The sequence below is a fragment of the Phyllobates terribilis genome, unplaced genomic scaffold (assembly GCF_046119375.1).
Source record: "Phyllobates terribilis strain yellow unplaced genomic scaffold, ASM4611937v1 Scaffold_1__5_contigs__length_1240528914, whole genome shotgun sequence".
Lineage (NCBI taxonomy): Eukaryota > Metazoa > Chordata > Amphibia > Anura > Dendrobatidae > Phyllobates > Phyllobates terribilis.
The window spans coordinates 357197685-357219888 of NW_027362761.1; the positions used below are offsets into that span (position 1 = coordinate 357197685).

The window sequence follows — 22204 nt, forward strand, 5'->3', positions numbered from 1 at the left end:
AGAGAGGCACCAAAGGCGGAGGTGCAAATAGTAACCACAAAGACCCTTCTCTATATATGCTGCTGAAAAACATCAAAAAATGGACTTAATGAGAAATATGCCAGTGCCTAAATAAGAGCAGGTATAATATTCGGAAAGTGCCAAGTGGCAAATACTGTCCAGTCAGGCATAACAATCAGATCAATAGAGATTATGTATGAAATATACCATATATTATGCTTCAATCAATAGACACTGCTACATCAATTTATGTAAAAATGTATTGGCTGAATATACCCGAATCTCACAGTATAATAAAACTGCTACATCAATTTGTGCAAAAATGTATTGGCTGAAAATACCCAAATCACACAGTATGATAGAATATAAATATTATATAGATAGAAAAAATGCCAAGTGGCAAATGCCTACAGATCATACATTAAGGTAGGTAAACCAAAGGCATACCATCAGATGTATCCAGTGCACAAGTATAACAAATAAAGCGTTGGTGCAAAAAATCCTCAGCCAGTATGTTCACCGCAAATATAAATAAAGCAGCCAGGACACCCACGTGATCGGGGCGTCATCGGTCACATGACGGGGTTGCCGTGGATTCGGCGGGTGGGCGTCGATTTGCAGGCGTCACTACAAGCTCATCTCACACACATTGGTGTAGCAATTCCAGACCCTCGCACATTATTGGTTAGATGGCCCTTTTAAAGCCTACCTATTTCTATCGAGACCACCCCCTGACAAAGGCAGCTGAGCCGAAACGCGCGTCGGGTGTGCGTCATTGAGGAGGTAATACATACCCATAGTGGATGTGAGTGATTGTTATACTCCCCTTAATATAGGAAGTCCTTGCTGCTTTATTTATATTTGCGGTGAACATATAAAAAAATATACACTTGGAGAGTAATATCATCATCTGCATGTAAATATTCCTTGACTCCCTAAGAGCTCGCTCACACTGTCGTATAACACGGCTGAATGCTATGTGATGTTTTATCGGATAGGACTCGGCCCTATGTTATACTATGGGACAGTGCAGATCTGCGATTATTGGCATGAGAAAATAATCTCATTCGATATTCGGACCATGTGCACCCATACAAGTCTATGGGTGCACGTAAAACATTGGACTGCACTCGGATGTCATCCAAGTGCAGTCCGATGAACACTCACAGAGACTATGGAGAAGATGGAGAAATTAAGTTCTCCATCTTCTCCATATCTGTGCTGCGAGAGAATGGGATCACACTCAGTTGAAGCTCTGACAGAGTTTGAGCCGAGTGTCAGTAGCATAATTGGCCCTATTGTCTTGCATGAGAGAATATAGGGCTTAGTGAGTGGACCCTAAAACTGAATAGTAGTGACGGACAGGCACCTCACAAGCGGGATCCATGTAGCTCTCAGATGTCATGTAGGTAGGGCTTAATTTCAAGGTATATAAAAAAAATGGACTTCAAATAAAAATTAAATGAACACAAAAAGCACTAATTGAATTATTCTTTTCGTATTTATGTTTGCAGCCCCTTTAAAAACCCTTTGAGGACCAAGGCACATATATGTCCCATAGTTTTAAACTGGAAAAAAATTTGATTGAATAAAATTTAAGGTCCTCCAAGGTTTAAGTAGGTCATAAATTCATATGAATACTTGCTCATACAATTGCACATGCCAAAAGATGAAGAACAGAATCAAAAATATGACATTAAGTGGAGCACTTACAGGTATTCAAGGTGAAAGAGACCAGCAAAGGCATCGTCTCGAATGACAGTAAATGAGTTAGAATTCAGCAAGCTGAAAATGAAGACAGCAGGTTAGAAGCGAACCAGACTTCAGAATTAGTCAAGCAGAATTTATTGACTGCTGTTGCAAAGCACTGAGACTCCCGCAGTGTATAGATGGCGCCGTGCGGCCTCCCGCTGTGTATAGATGGCGCCGTGCGGCTTCCCGCTGTGTATAGATGGCACCGTATAGATGGCTACGTGCGGCCTCCTGCTGAGTATACGTGTATAGATGGCTACGTGCGGCCTCCTGCTGAGTATAGATGCCGCACGGCGCTCCCCCCAGAGACAGCAGGAGGCCGCACAGCGCCATCTATACTCAGCGGGAGACCGCAGGTAGCCATCCATACACAGCAGGAGGCCACACGGCGACATCTATACTCAGCGGGGGGGCGCACGTAGCCATCTATACACAGCGGGGGGGCCGCACGGCGCCATCTATACACAGCGGGGGGCCGCACGTAGCCATCTATACACAGCGGGAGGCCGCACGGCGCCCCCCCCAGAGACATCATGAGGCCGCAGTGCGCCAACTATACTCAGCAGGAGGCTGCATGCAGTCATACACACACACAAACATATACAGACACGCATAAACACATTTGAAACACAAAAATACATACAGACATCACACAATGACATCTGCCCACACACACACAGACATCACACACACACACCTGCCCACACACACATCTGTGTGTGTGTATGTATGTGTGTGTATGTATAGTGTGTGTGTATGTATAGTGTGTATAATGTGTGTGTATGTATAGTGTGTGTGTATGTATAGTGTGTGTGTATTTTTTTTTTAAGTTAAAAACAAGTAAAATGCATGTGGCATCAATATCAAGATTCCAGATATAAGGGCCTATTCACACTGAATTTTGCAATGCATTCATCTCCTCTTTCCAGGCTTCTATCTAAATCCCTGAAAAATGGCATTCAGATGGGCCTTGACATAGCCATTGATTTGAACAAAGGCAAACCGAGGCTAAAGTCTGAATCTTTAGGCTCCATTTGCTCTGCTTTCAGATGTCTCATTTCAGACAGCACAATCCTGAATTTCAGGGATTCAGTTGTAAGCCTTGTGTAAAGACCTGAATGCAGCGCTGAATGTAGTGTGAATAGGTCCTTACATCCTACACCACCTCAGGGGATTGTTGTTATGGAGTATTGCCCCTGGGTGGCCGCAGTTATGACCACCACCAGGGCTCGCGGTCACCCACCCTAGCTTTGGTATTCTGGGGAGCTGGTATAATGAATATCTGAGAAGAGCCCTAGAGAAGCAAGAACATTGGACAACCAAGAGGTGGTGGCCTCAAGTCAGGTGTAGTGTTTAACAGGGCAAGACTTTCTAACCTGCCCACACACACACACCTGCCCACACACACATATACACACACACACAAACACACCTGCCCACACACACACACCTGCCCACACACACACACACCTGCCCACACACACACACCTGCCCACAAACACACACACCTGCCCACAAACACACACACCTGCCCACAAACACACACACACCTGCCCACAAACACACACACACCTGCCCGCCCACACACACACTCACCATCCCCCGGCTCCATTCCTCCTACCAGGTCCGTCTCTTTTCCGGTGCAGCACTGCAGGCCAGGGCGCACTGCGTGACGACACAGTTAGGAGACACAGCCGCGCACAGGGCCGTGTCTCCTAGCAGTGACGCGGCAGGGCCAGCACAGGGAAGTTAACTGCTGCAGTGCTGGCCCGGCCGATGAAGAAGTAGCGGCGGCCGCTGCTGGGGGAGCGGTCCGGCCCCCCCCCTCCCACCACTGCTACCGCTATGTGCCGCGGCGGCCCGCACATATAATGAGGGCAATCCGGCATTAGACACCCTGCCTGGAGCCGCGGGCCCCCTGCCGGCTCGGGGCCCCGGGCGGTCGCCTGGATTGCCCTCATTATAATCCGCCTATGATTTGCACCTCCGCCTTTGGTGCCTCTCTACCGCATTGTTTTTAATAATTTCTTGTGTCTTGTGATTCATCACCCATGCTTGTTAAAATTAAATAAAAATTTTTCATAATATAAGTGACCAGTTCTGAAGCGTGTTTCTCTCGTTTTCCACTGTTGACTTCTGTGGACGTCCAGGCAGTCCCCAGGCTCACCAGGGCTCCCATTTTTTTGTTTTGCAGAATTTGGATTTGGCCACTCCTAATGTTTCTGCTATCTCTCTGATGATTTTTTTTTTAATTTAGCCTAATGGTGGTCTGTTTCTCTTAAATTGAGAGCTCCTTTGACCGCATATTATGTGTTCACAGCAACAGCTTTCAAATGCAAATGTGACATGTGGAATTAGCTCCAGACCCTTTACCTGCTTAACTGATAATGAATTAACGAGGAAATAGCCCATGCAACCCATTAAACAACTTTTGAGATAACTGTCCAATTACTTTTGGTCCCTTTAAAATGAGGCAGCTACATATTAAAGAGCTGTAATTCCTAAATCTTTACTCCAATTACTACGTCAATACCCTCAAATTAAGGCCAGGGTCACACGAGCATTGATTCTTGAGAGAATAGGATCGATTAAGGTAATGACACTCACCTCAAACTCTGATCAGAGTTTCAGCCGAATGTAAGTTTATTGTGATCCAATTCATGAGAGAATTGTATCACATGTGCGAAGACGACGGAGAACTTAATTTCTCCAACTTCTTCAATGTCTGTTTCTGCGTAAATCGGACTGCACTCTGATGACATCTCAGTGCAGAGCATTGTTTTACACAAACCCATAGACGTGAACGAGTGCGTGTGATCCGATGTGCGCAGCCACTCGCAGAATGGGGCGATTTTTGTTCTCTTGCCAAATTAGCATGAGGAAAAAAAAGCAGATCTGCACTTCCCCATCAGATAGCATTCATCCGAGTTGTATGCTCGTGTGGTGAAGACCTCAAGCTGGCAGTCTGCACTTTAAGCCCATATTGATTATGTAACTGTATTTTGAATATGTTTTTGTAAACAGCTAAAATGCCAAAACTTGTGTCACTGTATATTCCACTATATAAAGTCCTCTATACGAATAGGAGATGGGTTTACAATTTTTTATAAGGTTTGGAGAAAATGGTTAGCAATAGGATACACTGCCAAATAGGATTCCCAGCAGAACTCTCTTTATATTTAGTGCTATCATATGTTTGCATAAGGTGTTACTTAATGACATAGGTGGGCATGGGGAGCGGTATGATTGGGTGCTGTGTATGAGGTTGTATGTATTGAGTGCATGAATATGATTCGTTAGTTGTTATGCTACTACATTATATGGATCTAGAGTCAGAAGTATGCTATTGACATTATTATTATACTCAGGTCTTCAAAGGTTTAAATAATCTCCCATATTCTTACTGAACTGGCTTCATTGGGCATTGATGATACTTATAACATCATTTGTACAATTCTAAGGCTGTATACACATGTTGCAGATTTGGTGCGTTTTTGCCATGCAGATTTGCTAGCAAAACCTAATGCCAGGAAAGTGAATGAGAAACCTGAAGTGTCATGCACACATCAAGTATTTTTGACTTGCAGATTTGGTGTAGAAAATAATCTGTAGCATGTCAATTCTCTTGTGCGTTTTTGCCTGTTTTTCACCCATTGAATGCACTGAAAAAACGCAAGCGACGCAACGTTTTTGAGACTGCGTTTTCCTGCCAAAAGAGATGCAGAAACGATGCAGAAATTTCTGCACACAAAATACTCAACATGTGCACATGCCCTGATTGTTGCTATTGATAATATTTTTATTGTGTTAAGCAGTTTTCATGCATAAGCCTAATGCAGATGAACATAAACTTAATCAGAATTAAAAAAATTGTTGAAAGAAAATGATAAACTTTAAAAATCAAACTTTATTGCAATTATAAACAGGTGCAGGAGATGTCCAGATAATATACATGTAGTATGTACGGAAACTGTAAAACAAGTGATAACGCACTTCCTTTATAATGTGACATCTTGTAAACATACCTACAACTGTAAAATTCACCAAAGACCAAGATCTGAAGGAGCTATAAAGTAAAGTATCAAGCTCTATGGTTAAAGAAGCACTCCCATGAAAAGTTTTATCCTCTTAATATATTGCAATCATCATATTACAGAGCACTGTGTACTTACAATTGCTCATTTTGTCTTTCTACCCAGATAATTCTTCTTTTCTCCACTAGGTCAATGACATCACCTGATTATAAAATGACTGACTGAATCCTTTTAAGCTCTATTTAGAAACAGGAGGTAAATTTTTCCTGTATGAGTGATGAGTCACAGCAAATATCCCTGGCGGCTGGGAGGAGTGGAGCAGCAGGGTCAGAAGATGAAGAGGGGAATGATAAATGCAGGGACAAGAGACTTCCTGTTTCTATATAAAGCAGAGAAAAGAGAAGAATTAGCTAGGTAGAAAAGAGAAGTGAGCAATTTTAAGTACACAGTGCTATGTAATATAATGATTGCAATATATTAAGAGGATACAATCTTGGATGGGAGTGCTCCTTTAACTTTCTAGACCCTTTTTAGGACCTTTGTTCAGCTTCAGAAATAAAATATACACCATTTCAGGAGTAGCATAACTGAAAGTATGCTGTTTCCTGGGGTAGCACCAACAGTAGAGAATAAAGTCTTGGTGTCAAAAGAAATCATTTTAACCAGCAGTTGCAATACGAATATTAAATTAATTTAATTATCTTTCACAACTGAAAATGTTTAATGTCTGAAACAGAGCAGCACTGACTTCTGAGCTGGTGATTTGCAAAGCTCTCATGAATCTGCAGTTAGAGGACACTAGCCAACTACACATTGCTGTCATATGCAGTGGCAGTCTGCAGATAAAGGGGCATTAGAGTAAATAAAGACCTCTAAAGTCAAGCTAAACATTAATAACGTCATAGTTCAGCACAACAGGTAAACTGTGAAAGATGGTAGTTAAAAATGCAACGTGTGTAATATTTACTGTACTTCATTACAGTCTTAAATTTATAGGACATCAGTCAACACATCAAGTAGAAGCAGAAACCATATGTGTACAATATACTTTTATGGCAAGGGACAAAACTTTACTTTGCATATCTATATAGTTGGCCTTAGTGTTCTAATAACATGAAATTTGTATTTTTATACAATTTGGAAATTTTCTTCTACTTCAATAACTTACTCTGGGAGAAGGTGCATCACTTTACACTCAGCCATGCAGATGCATCTCATGTCATTAGATAAGTAAGCAATACTCCCTACCTTATACCAGCAATGACCCATTTATCAATCCTAGAGGACCGCAGTTAATTGTAAAACATAGAGGCTGGAAACACATGGGACTGATCCAGTGTATAATTCACTTATTGTATTGTGGAGGGTAATATCTCACCTACAGCGAGGGTAGTAGAATATCAAGCTGTGTATCCGTCCCTTGTGCTTGTACCATTTCTTCCCATATTTTATTCCCATTTATAGATTCCTAAATAAATGCTACTATATTTGATAGCATTGTACTATAGCATGTAGGAACACTATCCCTATAGTGTTTCTCTGGTTGTGTTTGTATTGTAATGTGTCAGGAGCAAATCCTCTACAACAGATGAGCTGTATCTACAGCGCGGTAGACATACCTTGTACCGCAGTGTTACACATACATGCATAGACTATGGTCCTAATTATAATATTTCTATTTAATACTATAACACTTTATGATCAACTACCTAACAATGCATTGACATATCACTAATATATGGTATTATTGGTCTGGCCACTGAAGACACTATTAAAAGGGAACCTAAACTACGAGCAGCACAAATCACATACTGGTTGTGTTATTGCAGCCGTATATGTTTTATGCGGCGTTACAGAGAAACAATACTTGTAAAAGCTGGCCGGCCACCGTGCGTCTTGGATGACAAGTCCAAGAGGTATGTCCCTGGTGGCTTCTCCCAGCTCCCTTAGACTGACAGGTGTCTACTTATACACAAAGATAGGGAGGGGAAAGACTTGTTAAGTCAAGGGCTGTAGGGCGGAGAGAAGTCACTGAGGACTCACCTCTTGGACTAGTCAATCGAGATGCATCATCCACAGCCACCTCTAATTCATGCTGCCCGCGGTTTAGGCAGCCTGAATCTGCTGTTAGGTTCTCTTTAAACCTATGAAGGCAAAAAAGTGCTACAACAGTGTTTCATTCTGATCGGTTCCCAGTCACTAGACTGTGCAGGGAGCAGCGGTGAGGACCCAATGAAGTGTATAGGGACCAGCTGCAGTTTCCTACACAGTCGGGTGGGAGGATCACAACTTTGACGGAAACAATTAAAAGGCGGCGCAGTGATACAAAAGCACGGAGTCTTCTTCATTTAACCACCGAGTCCGAAAAGTGAGACTCCCTGCAACCCCCATGAAAAACAGAAGGCACATCCTTACGATATGCTATAATTAAAAGGGTTTTCCGAGATTTGGATGAAGGGAGTATGGCAGCAGCCCAAAAGCATCTGCTGAGCCCCAGGAGACCTGGCACAGACATTACAGTACCGGTATGATAGGTAATTATGGTATTTTTATTTTATAAGGAAGTCTACTTTATTTAAAAAGAGTTTGTCCATTTAGTGCATAACCCCTTTAATAAAATAGGAATACCTCTTTAAACCAAGGTTGAATACAACAGACTTGACGTCTGCTATTTTACCCCCCATAACCTTGAATAAAAAAAGTAATTAATAAACATTGAACATCTTGTTCAGTGCAATTTGTTTTAGAAAAGTAAAAACCATTAAAGTGTATTTTGTTCTGCAGCTCTGGCAGGGAAACGGTCCATAACTTAACAATGCATCTCCAATTATGCTTCACTAGAACTAAATCATATCAATCCTATCTAGGTCCAGTGCGTTCTTCATAAACCTGCTCATGAGTCGGCCTTCTAGAAACAAGATGCTTGTAAACAACTACGTGCAATTAACGGAGGAAACCACAAATAAATGAACTTATCTAAAAATAATGTCAATCCAAATATTCACCAGCATTTGTGGATATCAAACCTGTTCAAACGAGGAGAAGAGAATAGGTTACTTAAGCAATGAACACAAGAAAAGCTTTAATTTCTATGGTTCTATGGCCTCCACAGATATAGATTCACAGCATTCAATACCGGATACATTTAGTTTGTATTGTCCTGCATTTTCAGTAAACTAACAGCACAAATGCAGTAAAATCTGTCATGTAGGATCTTCATTGTTAAATAACAAATCTAACATGTATTTTACACTGGGCGATCATCGCCCCAGCGTATTAGTACACACATTTGAACTTGAGGAGATGTGCTGCTGATAATAATGCAGAGTCTTGCACAAATATTCTTGCAAAACCCTCCCGATAATTGCAGAATTTAAAATAGAATTAAATAAGTTAGTCAAGTGGTACAAGATGTGGGCAATTTGTCCGTCCATGTACTATTAATGTTCTCTTAAAGGGGTTATCTGGCCTTAGAACACAAGTCTGCAGTCACTCTATGTGACTGCAAACTTGTGAATCGTCACATCGCGTGCACTGCTTGCTGTGTAGATTCTCCAATGCTGGGAGTGGCGGGCGCACATCATGCGGTCACATGCCTATTGAACGTGTGCAGCCTTGCTTAATGAAGGTGTCTTGAGTGAGGCTGGAAATGTCTAGCCAAATGTGGCCGAAAGTATGCAAATTGCATACTTGTGGTCACATGACCGCGCGCTTCCTGCAGCAGCACCGGAGAATCCTCACAGTGCGCAGTGTGCGCGCTGTGAGGATTCACAAGTGACTGCAGACTTGTAGCCTAAAACCAGACAACCTTTTAATGCGCATCAGTTAAAGCTATAACTTCTAATACAAAAAATTGAATCAAAATGGTTTGTCTGGTAACAAAGCTGTATTGATCTGATGAAACAAACACAGCTTGAAAATAAAGTATGCATACATATTGGAACTAGTGCACATGGATTACCATAGAAGCAAATAATGGGCACCTTACACTTACAGTAAAATACATACATATTCTAATGAAGAAACTTAAAGAAAAAAGCATAAAAAGTTAATGAAAAAAAAACACAGCCATAGAGGGGGTTAAAGCACAACACTAGCCTCATGTCTCTACCTATTGATTTCACACACCTAGAAATGTCAAGGGACATGGAAAAAGATCATTACTGTGAACAAACTGGAGGAAGATCTGTTCATTTCCCCACGAGGATGCTGTTCCTGTCATTTCAGCTGTCAATGGACGCTATAATTGAGGAATAAAGCCTTTTCGAAACTATCTGGATAAAGGCTCATGTTGCAGATTGATTTGTCAATACTAATAAAAAGACTTGTGTTCCTGTATTAATTACTTTATGAAAGCCTGTAAAGATTGTGCCAATAGCGTCCTGCCAGATGCTGTGTACGGGGGCTGCATATTCTTGCCAGAAAGCAATATAATTTGTTTTAAACCTGTAACTTCAAAACCTGTTCTCAAAGATTATAAAATCAGGGCTTAATGGAGTTGTCCAGGATTGTGATAATGATGACCTATCCTTAGTATAGGCCATCAATATCTGATCATTTGGTTTTGACAGCCATCACCCCAATGATCAGCTGCTATAACCTCTGCTGGCAGCTGGATGAAAAAAGGAGATTTTTGTGTACTCACCGTAAAATCTCTTTCTCTTAGCCTCTAATTGGGGGACACAGGACCTTGGGTGTTATGCTGCTGTCCACTAGGCGGCGACACTAGGCTTAATCTGAAAAAGATTAACAGCGGCTCCTCCTCTGCAGTATACACCCCCTGACGGCGTCAGCCATGTTCAGTTTTGTGCAAAAGCAGTAGGAGGAACGTAACATGGATAACATAAACATGCCTATAAGAAGGCAACTATGTACGAGCTCAAGAAAAACACCAATATGAGAACTCAACGTAACAAAGGCCCGAGACGGACAACAGGGTGGGAGCTGTGTCCCCCAATTAGAGGCTAAGAGAAAGAGATTTTACGGTGAGTACACAAAAATCTCCTTTACTCTGTCGCCTCATTGGGGGACACAGAACCTTGGGACATCCCAAAGCAGTCCCTGGGTGGGAAGCAATGGACGAATATTGTGTAGACAGGCCCCTACAATTGGGGCACCGCCGCCTGCAGAACCCATCTACCCAGGCTCGCATCTGCCGAGGACTGGGTATGAACCCTGTAGTGCTTGGCAAATGTGTGTAGACTAGTCCAGGTGGCTGCCTTACACACTTGTTGCGCCGAAGCCTGGTGCCGAATGGTCCAGGAAGCCCCTACCGCACGTGTAGAGTGTGCCGTAATACCTGCTGGAAGAGGAGAATTTTTGAGGCGGTAGGCCTCTTGTATGGTGAATTTGATCCACCTAGCAAGGGTAACTTTGGAAGCTGGCAGACCCTTGCGGCTGCCTTCCAGAAGAATGAAAAGAGAACCAGACTTCCGGAAGGGCGCAGTCCTAGACACATAGATACGTAATGCCCTGACAAGGTCAAGCGTATGCAGAGCCTTCTCCACTCTATGAACCGGGGCCGGACAGAGGGATGGTAGTGAAATTTCCTCATTGAGGTGGAAGTCGGACACAACCTTCGGAAGGAAGGATTGAACCGTATGGAGAACTACCTTGTCCTGGTAAAAGCCAGGAAAGGTTGTCTGCAGGAGAGTGCTGTGAGTTCAGACACCCTGCGTAGCGAGGTGATTGCCACTAGGAAAACCACCTTCTGGGATAGAAGGCGGAGTGAGACTTCCCTAAGGGGTTCAAAAGGTGTTTCCTGCAATGCTGTCAGCACGAGGTTGAGATCCCACGTCTCTAGTTGTCGTCTGTAGGGGGAATCAATCGGGAAACCCCCTGAAGAAATGTCTTTACTTGCGGCTTGTTAGCAATGCGCGTCTGAAAAAGCACAGAGAGAGCTGACACTTGGCTCTTAAGAGAGCCCAGAGACAGTTTGGCCTCCAGACCCGATTGGAGAATCCAAGTACCCTGGGGAGGGAATATGGGAATGGAGTCTGGCCACGAGATTCGCATCAGGTAAAGAAAACTTTCCAGGTACGGTAATAGATCTTCGCAGAGTTTGGCTTCCGTGCTCTGATCATGGTTTCAATGACGTCAGGCGAGAACCCTGACTTGGTTAAAACCCAGGTCTCAATGGCCATGCCGTCAAATTGAGGGCCCCTGAGTTCTGGTAGTAGAATGGGCCCTGTGACAGAAGATCCGGGTGGTTGGGGGACGTCTGCTGTAAGCTGCACGATGTCGGCGTACCAAGTACGTCTGGGCCAGTCTGGTGCGATGAGGATGCTTGGAACTCCCTCTTGCTTGATCTTCCTCACCACTCTGGATATTAGGGGAAGAGGTGGAAAGATGTACAGGAGGTGAAACTGAGTCCAGTCCTGAACCAGGGCGTCCACTCCCAGCGACCTCGGGTCGTGTGTTCTGGCCATGAAGTTGGAGACTTTGGCATTGAAGTGGGATGCCATCAGGTCCACGTCCGGAGTCCCCCAGCGATGGCAGATCTGGTGAAAAACCTCGGGATGGAGAGACCACTCTCCCGAGTCCATTCCCTGCCGGCTGAGGAAGTCTGCTTCCCAGTTGTCTACCCCCGGAATGTGGACCGCAGAGAGAACCGAACCTGTGTCTTCCGCCCAGCGGAGAATGTGTGTCACTTCTCGCATCGCCTGGGCACTGAGGGTCCCCCCTTGGTGATTTACATATGCCACGGCCGTGGCATTGTCTGACTTTACTCTGATGTGAGAGGCTGCCAGTAAGTGATGGAAGGCTCTCAACGCCAGGAGAATGGCACGAATTTCCAAGATGTTGATGGGCATGGTCGCTTCTGTTGGGGACCACCTGCCCTGTGCTCTGTGGTGTAGGTGTACCGCACCCCAACCCGTCAGGCTCGCATCGGTGGTCAGAACTTTCCATTAACTCGTGAGAAAGGATTTCCCCTTTGTTAGTGAGGTTGGCTTGACGACGTCAACTGAAACTTCCTGTCGAGAGAAAAAGGATTCCTGTCCCATGACTTGAGGATGACTAGCTGGAGAGGCCTGAGATGAAGCTGGGCAAATGGGACCGCTTCTATTGCCGCCACCATCCTGCCGAGGACTCTCATGGCAAACCGGAGAGACCGAGGGGGTTTGCGAAGTAGGGTGCGGATTCTAAACGGAGAGACAGTGTTTTGTCCTCGGGGAGGAGTACTAGACCCTTGAGGGTGTTGAATAACATTCCCAAAAAGGTCAGAGACTGACTCGGGGTTGGTGATGACTTTTCTAAGTTGACTAACCAGCCCAAACGACTCAGAATGTCGATTGTGATCGAGACCCTGATTTCGCAGTCCATGAAGGTGGGAGTCTTGATGAGGAGATCGTCCAGATATGGAACTACTATTATGCCTCTGGAGTGCAGGATGTCCATGGTGACTTCTTCCAGAGTTCGTGAGTCATGATGAGGAGGGAGTGCGAGACTTTCCTCCTTTAAATTTTGACTGGCCTGCCTTTGATTGCCAGGTCTAGTCGGACTTTTGCGTCGATCTCGAGTTGTCCCTGCGTGGAGCGCGGCTGCTATTCTGTGCTGGTCGCGAGACGGACCAGCAGGAAGAGTTCCGAAAGGATCGGTAACGTGCTTGATTGCGCTTTTTGTAAGTGTGTTTGGGCTTCAGTTGGGGGAGAGAGGTACTTTTACCCCCGGTGGCGGTGGATATCATTGTATCCAACTGTTCACCGAAAAGCCTACCACTGAGGTACGGGAGGTGAGTGAGGGACTTCTTTGAAGCTGCATCTGCTTTCCATTCCCGCAGCCAGAGGATACGCCGAATCGTGATGGCGTTTGAAATAATCCTGGCTGCACCCCTTGCAGAATCCAGAGCTGCATGGAGCATGTAATCTGCCACGACTGCTATTTGGGCCGCTTGGTCCAACAGTTCAGGGGTAGATCTGTGTAGGCCAGTTTGTAAATTTTGGGCCCAGGCCATGATAGCCTTGGCAGTCCAAACTGAGGCGAACGCGGGAGCCAGGGAGGCCCCTGCGGCCTCGAAAATTGAACGAGCCATGCGTTCTACCTGCCGGTCTGCTGTGTCCCTGAGGGTTGAGCTATCTGGCAGTGAAAGGAGTGTCTGTGCTGCTAGTCTGGAGACTGGGGGATCCACCTCAGGTGGATCTGTCCACTGTTTGGTGACCTCCTGTGGAAAGGGGTACCGCGCCTCCAGATATTTGCGATTAGTAAACTTTTTCTCAGGTTGTGAGAACTGGTTTTTAAGGATCGCATTAAACTCTGCGTGGTCAAAGAAGACCTTAGGCGGTTTCAGGACTCCTTCAAAGGAAATCTTATGTCCTGGTGTCTCCAGGGGTGGATCGGAGATGTCAAGCACCCGATGGATAGATGAGATTAAATCATCAACTAGCACTGTATTGCCAGGGGGAATAGGGATCAGGGACCCTTCGGTTTCCTTGTCTGAGTCGGAATCACAGATGTCTTCCGAATCCTGTGTATCGCTAAGGCGTCTCCAGCTGGGAGAACTGGAGCGGAGGCCTTCTCTGGTCAGGGATGGCTGTGGGGATCGGCGTTATCTGTCCCTGTCAGGGGACGGTCTAGATGAGCTGGGAGTACAGTGTCTCACACTGGAAGGGGACGACCGTGTGGTATGGGATGACGCATACGAACGTGACCTGTGGGTCCGCTTGCGTCCTCATCTAGACGTGGATGTGCCCGTGCCATCATGTCCCTGAGTGGAACTCTCCCTTTGAGTAGTGTTCATAACCGTGGTATGAGTCTGCAGAGCCTGAAGCAATGTGGTTGTGAGGATATCTATAGACTGCGTCATAGATTGCGACATCTGAGTAACCCATTCCGGTGTGGTATTAGGCACCTAAGTATTGGAAAGTGCTTCATGGGGCTCTGGCACAGCAGTCTGCATGCAGTCCTGACAATGTGGATAAGTGCTGCCACTAGGGAGAGTATTACTGCAGGCTGTACAGAGTGCATAATAGCAATCCTGCCTGGTTCTCTTTGACTTTGAGCCCGGCATAGTATCCAGGGGTGGCTATGCAGAGGGGGCCAGCAATGCAGAGAAGCTTATAGATTTCACAGCCGAGTGCGAGACTCTAGCTGTGATCTGATCCCACCTTAGTGTGCCTGATGTAGTCCAAGATCCTGTGCCCCCCGGAGACAAGCTGGCGACCGTCAGCTGAAGTTAACTCTTCTTCCTTGGTTAATGGCCGCTGGAGTGCAGAGAAGAAGGTGGGCGGAGCGCTGAAAAGGGCGGCAGTATGCTAGAAAGTGCACCCTTTCAGTTCATCTCCGCCCCTTCTATGACACTGTGTAGTGTCATATTAGTCATCCGGGGGGATGGGCCGGGGGGGCGGAGAGTGGGCGGCGGCTTTGGCTAGGCCGGAGCCGCGGTCTAAATTTAGAATGTATGCCCAAAAGGGTTCCAGGCCGGCGTGGTAGTCTGGGGGGGGGGGGGTGCCGGATCTGAACTGGACCCTCCCAGTTTTAATGGCAGGGAAGGCGGTGGGAATATTATGATAAGGGAGAGCCCTTAAAGGGTTCCCCTGAGGCACCGTAGCGCTGGTGCCGGCAGAGAGACAGAGCTGTAAGCAGCCTGTGTCTCTGTGTGCCCTTCCGCCTGCACTGTCCCCCTGGCCCCATCAGAAATCTGCAGCAGAGCTGGGATTCCTGGATGTTGGTGCAGAGCGACAGCTACTGGGAGCTGTATATTGTTGTCTGCACAAGTGCTACCTGCGGTGTCTCAACCTAATACCCCCAGAGGGGGATTAGGGAGGGTACTGCTGTCACCGTCAGGAGGCTGTAATCCTCACCTCAACCTCAACCCAAGACCAAAAGGAATTGGGGAAGGAGGGGGGTTCTCAACTTCGAACCAACACCCGAGGGGCTGGGGAAGGAGCGACATGGTAAGGAGACGTCTCGACTTCAACTGTGCACCCGTAGAAGGGGGCAGAGGAAGGAGCCATGCCGGGGGTCTCGCCAGAGACCCACTTATCTTCATCTGTACTCCGTGGAAAAAGAAAAAAAATCGGAAAAAAATGGAGTAAAAATCTTTGGGTGTGCCTCCTTGCGACACTAAGCAAAAACTGAACATGGCTGACGCCGTCAGGGGGTGTATACTGCAGAGGAGGAGCCACTGTTAATCTTTTTCAGATTAAGACTAGTGTCGCCTCCTAGTGGACAGCATCATAACACCCAAGGTCCTGTTGTTAGAACTCTCCTGTTAGGTTTTTTCTATTTTACTGGTCACATGACCTTTTTTGCCTATTTAATCCTGCTCCGCCCTTCTGGCCATGCTGGACTTCATTGTAATTTCTACTCTTAAGCTAGCCAGGTGCTTTGTTATCTTTCTCAGTCAGTTTAGCTAGGTCTTTGGACCTCTATGTTCTATGTTGTTTGTTTGTCTTTTTACTGCTACAATTTCTGCTAGGAGGTGTCCATCTTTCTCCCAGTCCCTAGTTCTTGTAGTGATCCCTCCCTCACATCTATAGGTCTTCGTTCAGACTAGCCGAGGACTTTAGCGGGTCTGATTGCAGGATCAGGTTCCCTGTTACATCGTAGGGATCTAGCTTAGTTCTATTGTAGGGACAGATCTCCTGTCTTTCCTTAGTGCTTGTAGCAGATCATAACAGTAAGTCCAGCCAAAAAATATCTCTAAGGAAAGACCTCCAGTTTCCATCATGGTGTCGGTTCAGGATTTGGCTCAACGCCTGCAGGGACTCTCTCTGGAGTTGGCCGAGCTCCAACAACACGTGAGTAGCTGTTCTGTAGCGCATTTTGTGGAGCCAAAGGTACGTTTGCCTGATTTATTTTTTGGTGAACAACAAGATTTTTTTTCCTTTAAAAATGCTTGTTTATTTTATTTTCGTTTGAGACCCAGATCCTCTGGTGATGAATCACAGCGCATAGGGTTCATAATGTCACTTTTGCGCAAAGAACCTCAGGGATAGGCCTTTTCTCTCCAACCTAGTGATCCGTGCTTTAGATCAGTGGATAGTTTTTTTTCTGCTTTGGGGTTGTTGTATGATGTTCCTGATCGTGTCTCATCTGCTGAGTCTGAATTAAGACGTTTGAGGCAGGGATCAGGTAATGTGGAAAATTATTGTACTCACTTCCGTCGGTGGTCTGATCAGGTGGGGTGGAACGATTCAGCTTTGAAAAGTTTGTTTCTTGCTGGGCTAGGTGAAAGGGTTAAGGATCTGCTGATTGCTTATCCTACACCTGGAAACTTGCAGGAGACAATGCAATTAGCTATACGGGTGGACAGGAGACTGCGTACAAGGGTTAATGAGAGTAAATTCTCTGCCATGTCAGCTCCGAGTCTTGAGAGGGTCTGTACTGACATTGGAGAGCCGATGGAGATTGGGGCGATGTCACCCCGCTCTCAGGAAAAAGACCGCAGGTTTTCTGAAGGTTTGTGCTTTTATTGCGGCAAATCTGACCATTTCATTAAGAACTGTGTGCTTCGTATGAACAAAGAAAAAAAAAAGGTCAGTTACGCCCGTATAGCCTGTTTAAACACTAAGGGTGTATTTCTTTCTGCTACTACTGCAGCTCAGGAAGAATTCATTGAATTTCAGGTATTTGTGGATTGTGGTTCTACTCTGAATGTGATTGATGGGATTCTTGGAAAAAAATTTAAATTAAAACCCAAACCTTTGTCATCCCCTATTGCCGTGGTTTCTATCGATGGCTCTCCCATGAAATGTGTTACTCACAAGGTTTATGAATTTCCCCTCACTATTAATGGTATTCACCAAGAAAATTTGGATTTGGTGGTATTAAATAATTTGCCTTCTCCAGTAGTTTTGGGGTTACCCTGGTTAAAATTGCACAATCCTGTACTGGATTGGTCTACCAATGAAATTAAGTCCTGGAGCCCTAAGTGTTATGACAAGTGTTGTAACGGGCGCATTGCTGCTGTGGATAAAGGGGAAATACCTGTACCTATTCAGGATTTTTGGAAAGTTTTTTCTGAGGAGGAGTCGCAAATTTTGCCTCCCCATAGAGACTATGATTGTACCATTGAATTTGTCCCTGGAGTGACTTCCTAAAAGTCGTTTATTTAATCTTACTATTCCTGAGAGAAAGGCTTTGGAGGAATACATACAGATGAGCTTGGCCGCCGGTCATATCAGACCCTCTAAGTCAGTGGTCCCCAACCTTTTTTGCACCAGGGACCGGCTTGAAGCAAGATCATTTTTCCATGGCCCAGCAAGGAGGGGGTGGGGTGGGCGGGGCTTTGGTCATATGGGGGCGGGGTAATGGAGGGATTTGGAGTTTAGTGCATACTTATCATATAGTGTAGACCAGGTCCCCGCCAGGAGCCCCACATAATGTGCTGTGCCAGGAGCCGCATCACTGAGGCCCCATCACGCCCTGCAGCAGGACAGGGCAGCTGTCCTGACAGCTGCTGTTCAGCTGCATTTACTTCATCCCAGGGGCGGACACAGACTGTAGTGGGCCCCTGTGCAAGAAATTTTTGGGAGCCCCCCCCGCCCTTCATAAGGCAACAAAGTTATGTAAACATAACCCCCCCATGTGCATCTCTCACCCCCCCATGTGCAGCTCACCCCCGTGCATCTCTCATCCCCCTCCGTGCATCTCTCATCCACCCCCCGTGCATCTCTCATCCACCCCCCGTGCATCTCTCATCCCCTCCGTGCATCTCTCATCCCCCCCGTGCATCTCTCACCCCCCCGTGCATCTCTCATCCACCCCCCGTGCATCTCTCATCCCCCCCGTGCATCTCTCATCCACCCCCCGTGCATCTCTCATCCACCCCCCGTGCATCTCTCATCCCCCCCGTGCATCTCTCATCCCCCCCCGTGCATCTCTCATCCACCCCCCGTGCATCTCTCATCCACCCCCCGTGCATCTCTCACCCCCCCGTGCATCTCTCACCCCCCCGTGCATCTCTCATCTCTCCCCTCCCTCCCATGTGCATCTCTCATCTCTCCCCTTCCCCCATGTGCATCTCTCATCTCTCCCCTCCCCCCCATGTGGATCTCTCATCTCTCCCCTCCCCCATGTGCATCTCTCCCCTCCCCCCCATGTGGATCTCTCATCTCTCCCCTCCCCCATGTGCATCTCTCATCTCTCCCCTCCCCCCCATGTGGATCTCTCATCTCTCCCCTCCCCCATGTGCATCTCTCATCTCTCCCCTCCCCCCATGTGCATCTCCCATTCCCCCCACTCCTAGTTAATTGTATTTAAAAAAAAATAAAACTTGTTATACTTACCCCCATGCGATCCCTGCAGAATCCTGGCGCTCGTCCAAATCGCTGACACCAGGTTCTCCTGACTTCCGGCCATGTGACGGCGCCGTCACATGACCGGAAGTCAGGGGAATCATGAAGGTGCTGCCGCAGCAGCGCAGCGCTAAGATGTCCCGGACCCAGCGCTTAGCATGGGGCCGGGGGCCCCATGAGGAGAGAGACGCACAAGAGGGGGGCTCCGAGGGGGCTCCTACCGGCCGGGCCCCATACTGGAGTTAGGGCAGTCATGCCCTGATGGCGGCCCTGCTGGAGGCTGGAGGGGCCCCCTCTCCCCGCGGACCGGCTGAAAAACCCCAACGGCCCGGTCCTGGTCCGCGGACCGGCGGTTGGGGACCTCTGCTCTAAGTCACCTGTGGCTGTTGGATTTTTTTTTGTTAAAAAAAAAAGGACGGCGGTTTACGTCCTTGTCTGGACTTTCGCAAGATTAATAAAATTACTGTACGCAATCCCTACCCACTGCCATTGATTCCTGATTTGTTTAACCAGTTAGTGGGGGCCAAGTGGTTCTCTAAAATTGATCTCCGGGGGGCATACAATTTGTTGCGCATGAAGGAGGGTGATGAATGGAAGACTGCTTTTAACACTCCTGTGGGTCATTTTGAGAATCTGGTTATGCCTTTTGGTCTTACCAATGCACCAGCATTTTTTCAGAATCTTATTAATGACATCCTTAGACCTTTGATCGGTAAAAATGTGGTTGTGTATTTGGATGACATTTTGATTTATTCGCCTGATCTGGAGTCTCATTGGCGGAGCGTACGTGAGGTATTACAGTTATTAATTGACAATTCGCTTTTTGCTAAGCTAGAGAAATGTGAGTTCGCTGTACAGAGAATTCGTTTTTTGGGCTACATTATCTCCAGCGAGGGCTTTGAGATGGACCCGGTGAAAGTTCAAGCTGTGCAGGAATGGCCTAGGCCTATTGGTTTGAAATCGATACAGAGGTTTTTGGGTTTCGCCAATTATTACAGAAAATTCATTAAAAAAATTTCTATTATCGTTAAACCACTGACCGATCTCACCAGGAAAGGTGCTAATACGGTTCAGTGGACTACTGAGGCCATTGAAGCTTTTGTGTTTCTAAAGGAGAGGTTCAGCTCTGCCTCCATCCTTATGCAGCCTGATGTGACTAAGCCGTTTTTGGTTGAGGTTGATGCTTCTTCTGTGGGGGTCGGTGCGGTATTGTCTCAGGAAAACAAGGATGGAGTACATCCCTGTGCCTTTTTTTCAAAAAAATTTTCTGAGACTGAACTTAATTACGATATTGGTAATCGGCAATTGCTGGCTATTAAACTCGCATTTGAACACTGGCGTCATCTCTTGGAAGGTGCTGAATTTCCCATTCAGGTTTTCACTGATCATAAAAATCTAATCTATCTTGATGCTGCCAAGCGCTTGAATGCCCGTCAGGCTAGGTGGGCACTTTTTTTTTCGCGGTTTAATTTTTCCGTTACTTACATCCCGGGTACCAAGAATGTTAAAGCTGATGCTTTGTCTCGTAGCTTTTCTCCCATGGTCGGTGCTGAGGAGGAGGAGAGCATTTTACAAGAAGGTGTTGTGATTGCTGCATTGGACTCCGTTTTGGAAGATGAGATTCTTAAAGCACAGGAGAATGCCCCATCTAGCACTCCCCATGGGAGGTTGTTTGTGCCTAGGACCTTTAGGAGAGATTTGTTTGTTGAGTGTCATGAGTCTCGGTTGGCAGGTCATCCAGGAATTTCTGAGACCAAGAGACTTGTGGGTCGCAGTTTTTGGTGGCCTGGATGGCAGAAGGAAGTCATTAAGTGGGTGCGTCAATGTACTGTGTGCTAGAACTAAGTCTTCACATATTCCTGCTGCGGGGTTGCTTTGCCCTCTGGAGGTTCTTAGTGCACCTTGGACACATCTGGCTATGGACTTTATTATTGACCTTCCCCCCTCTGAGGGTTTCACGGTCATCTGGGTGGTTGTGGACCGTTTTAGCAAGATGTGTCACTTGGTTCCCTTCATCAAACTGCCCTGCGCTAAGACACTCGCTAAGGCCTTTGTCAAGGAAATTGTCAGACTCCATGGTGTTCCTACTGACATTGTTTCGGATAGGGGACCTCAGTTCGTGGCTCGTTTTTGGCGTGCCTTTTGTGACAGGTTGGGAGTTCATTTGTCATTTTCATCTGGATATCATCCTGAGTCTAATGGCCACACAGAAAGGAAGAACCAGGATGTTGAGCAGTTCTTGCGTTGTTTTGTGGCAGACAATCAAGAGGGGTGGTCTGAGTTTCTGCCGCTTGCTGAATTTGCTCTTAACAACCATACATCCTCTTCTGCTGGGTGTTCGCCTTTTTTTTGTTGTTCTGGGAGACATCCGTCTTTTGGGTCATTCTCCAAATTGGTATCGGCTGTGCCTGAGGAGGAGAGTTTTTCCGGTGATTTGGAGAGAGTTTGGACGGATGTGCGTGGTAATCTTCAGGAGGCTAACAAAAAATCTAAGAGGTACTTTGATAGGAAACGGCAAGAGGTTTCGTTTGCTATTGGTGACATGGTTTGGTTGTCCTCTAAGAATCTGCGATTGAGGATTCCTTCTAAAAAATTGGGTCCCAAGTTTGTAGGGCCCTTTAAGGTGCTTCAGGTAGTTAACCAATCTGCTGTTAGGTTGGAGGTTCCCACCTCCTGGAAGATTAATCCGGTGTTTCATATTTCTCTATTGAAAAAAGCTGATGTATCAGATAGAGACGCCACTGCCACTGTTCCTCCGGTAGTGGAGGACGGGGAATATGAAATTTCCCGCATCCTTAATTCTAGACGGTATAGAGGGAGTTTGCAGTATCTCGTCGTTTGGAAGGGTTTCGGTCCCGAGGATAACTCATGGGTGAGGGCGGATGATGTTTCTGCTTCCAGACTTGTCAGAGCGTTTCACAAGAGGTTTCCTGATAAGCCTGGGCCTAGGGGATCCGGAGGATCCTCATAGAAGAGGGGGTACTGTTAGAACTCTCCTGTTAGGTTTTTTCTATTTTGCTGGTCACATGACCTTTTTTGCCTATTTAATCCTGCTAGGTTTAAATACTGCCAGGTGCTTTGTTACCTTTCTCAGTCAGTTTAGCTAGGTCTTTGGACCTCTATGTTCTATGTTGTTTGTTTGTCTTTTTACTGCTACAATTTCTGCTAGGAGGTGTCCAT

The 22204-nt window shown here is 46.2% G+C and overlaps 1 protein-coding gene across 1 annotated transcript in view; it reads right to left on the reverse strand.

Moving 5' to 3' along the window:
* Positions 1–5913: 5913 nt before the first annotated feature.
* Positions 5914–22204, reverse strand: part of LOC141261614 (3'-5' RNA helicase YTHDC2-like) — a 121138-nt gene continuing 104847 nt past the window's right edge. Inside the window, exon 29 of the mRNA XM_073676228.1 lies at positions 5914–8812. Within this exon, the coding sequence (XP_073532329.1) occupies positions 8807–8812 (6 nt within the window). The 3' untranslated portion in view covers positions 5914–8806. The remainder of the gene's footprint in view (positions 8813–22204) is intronic.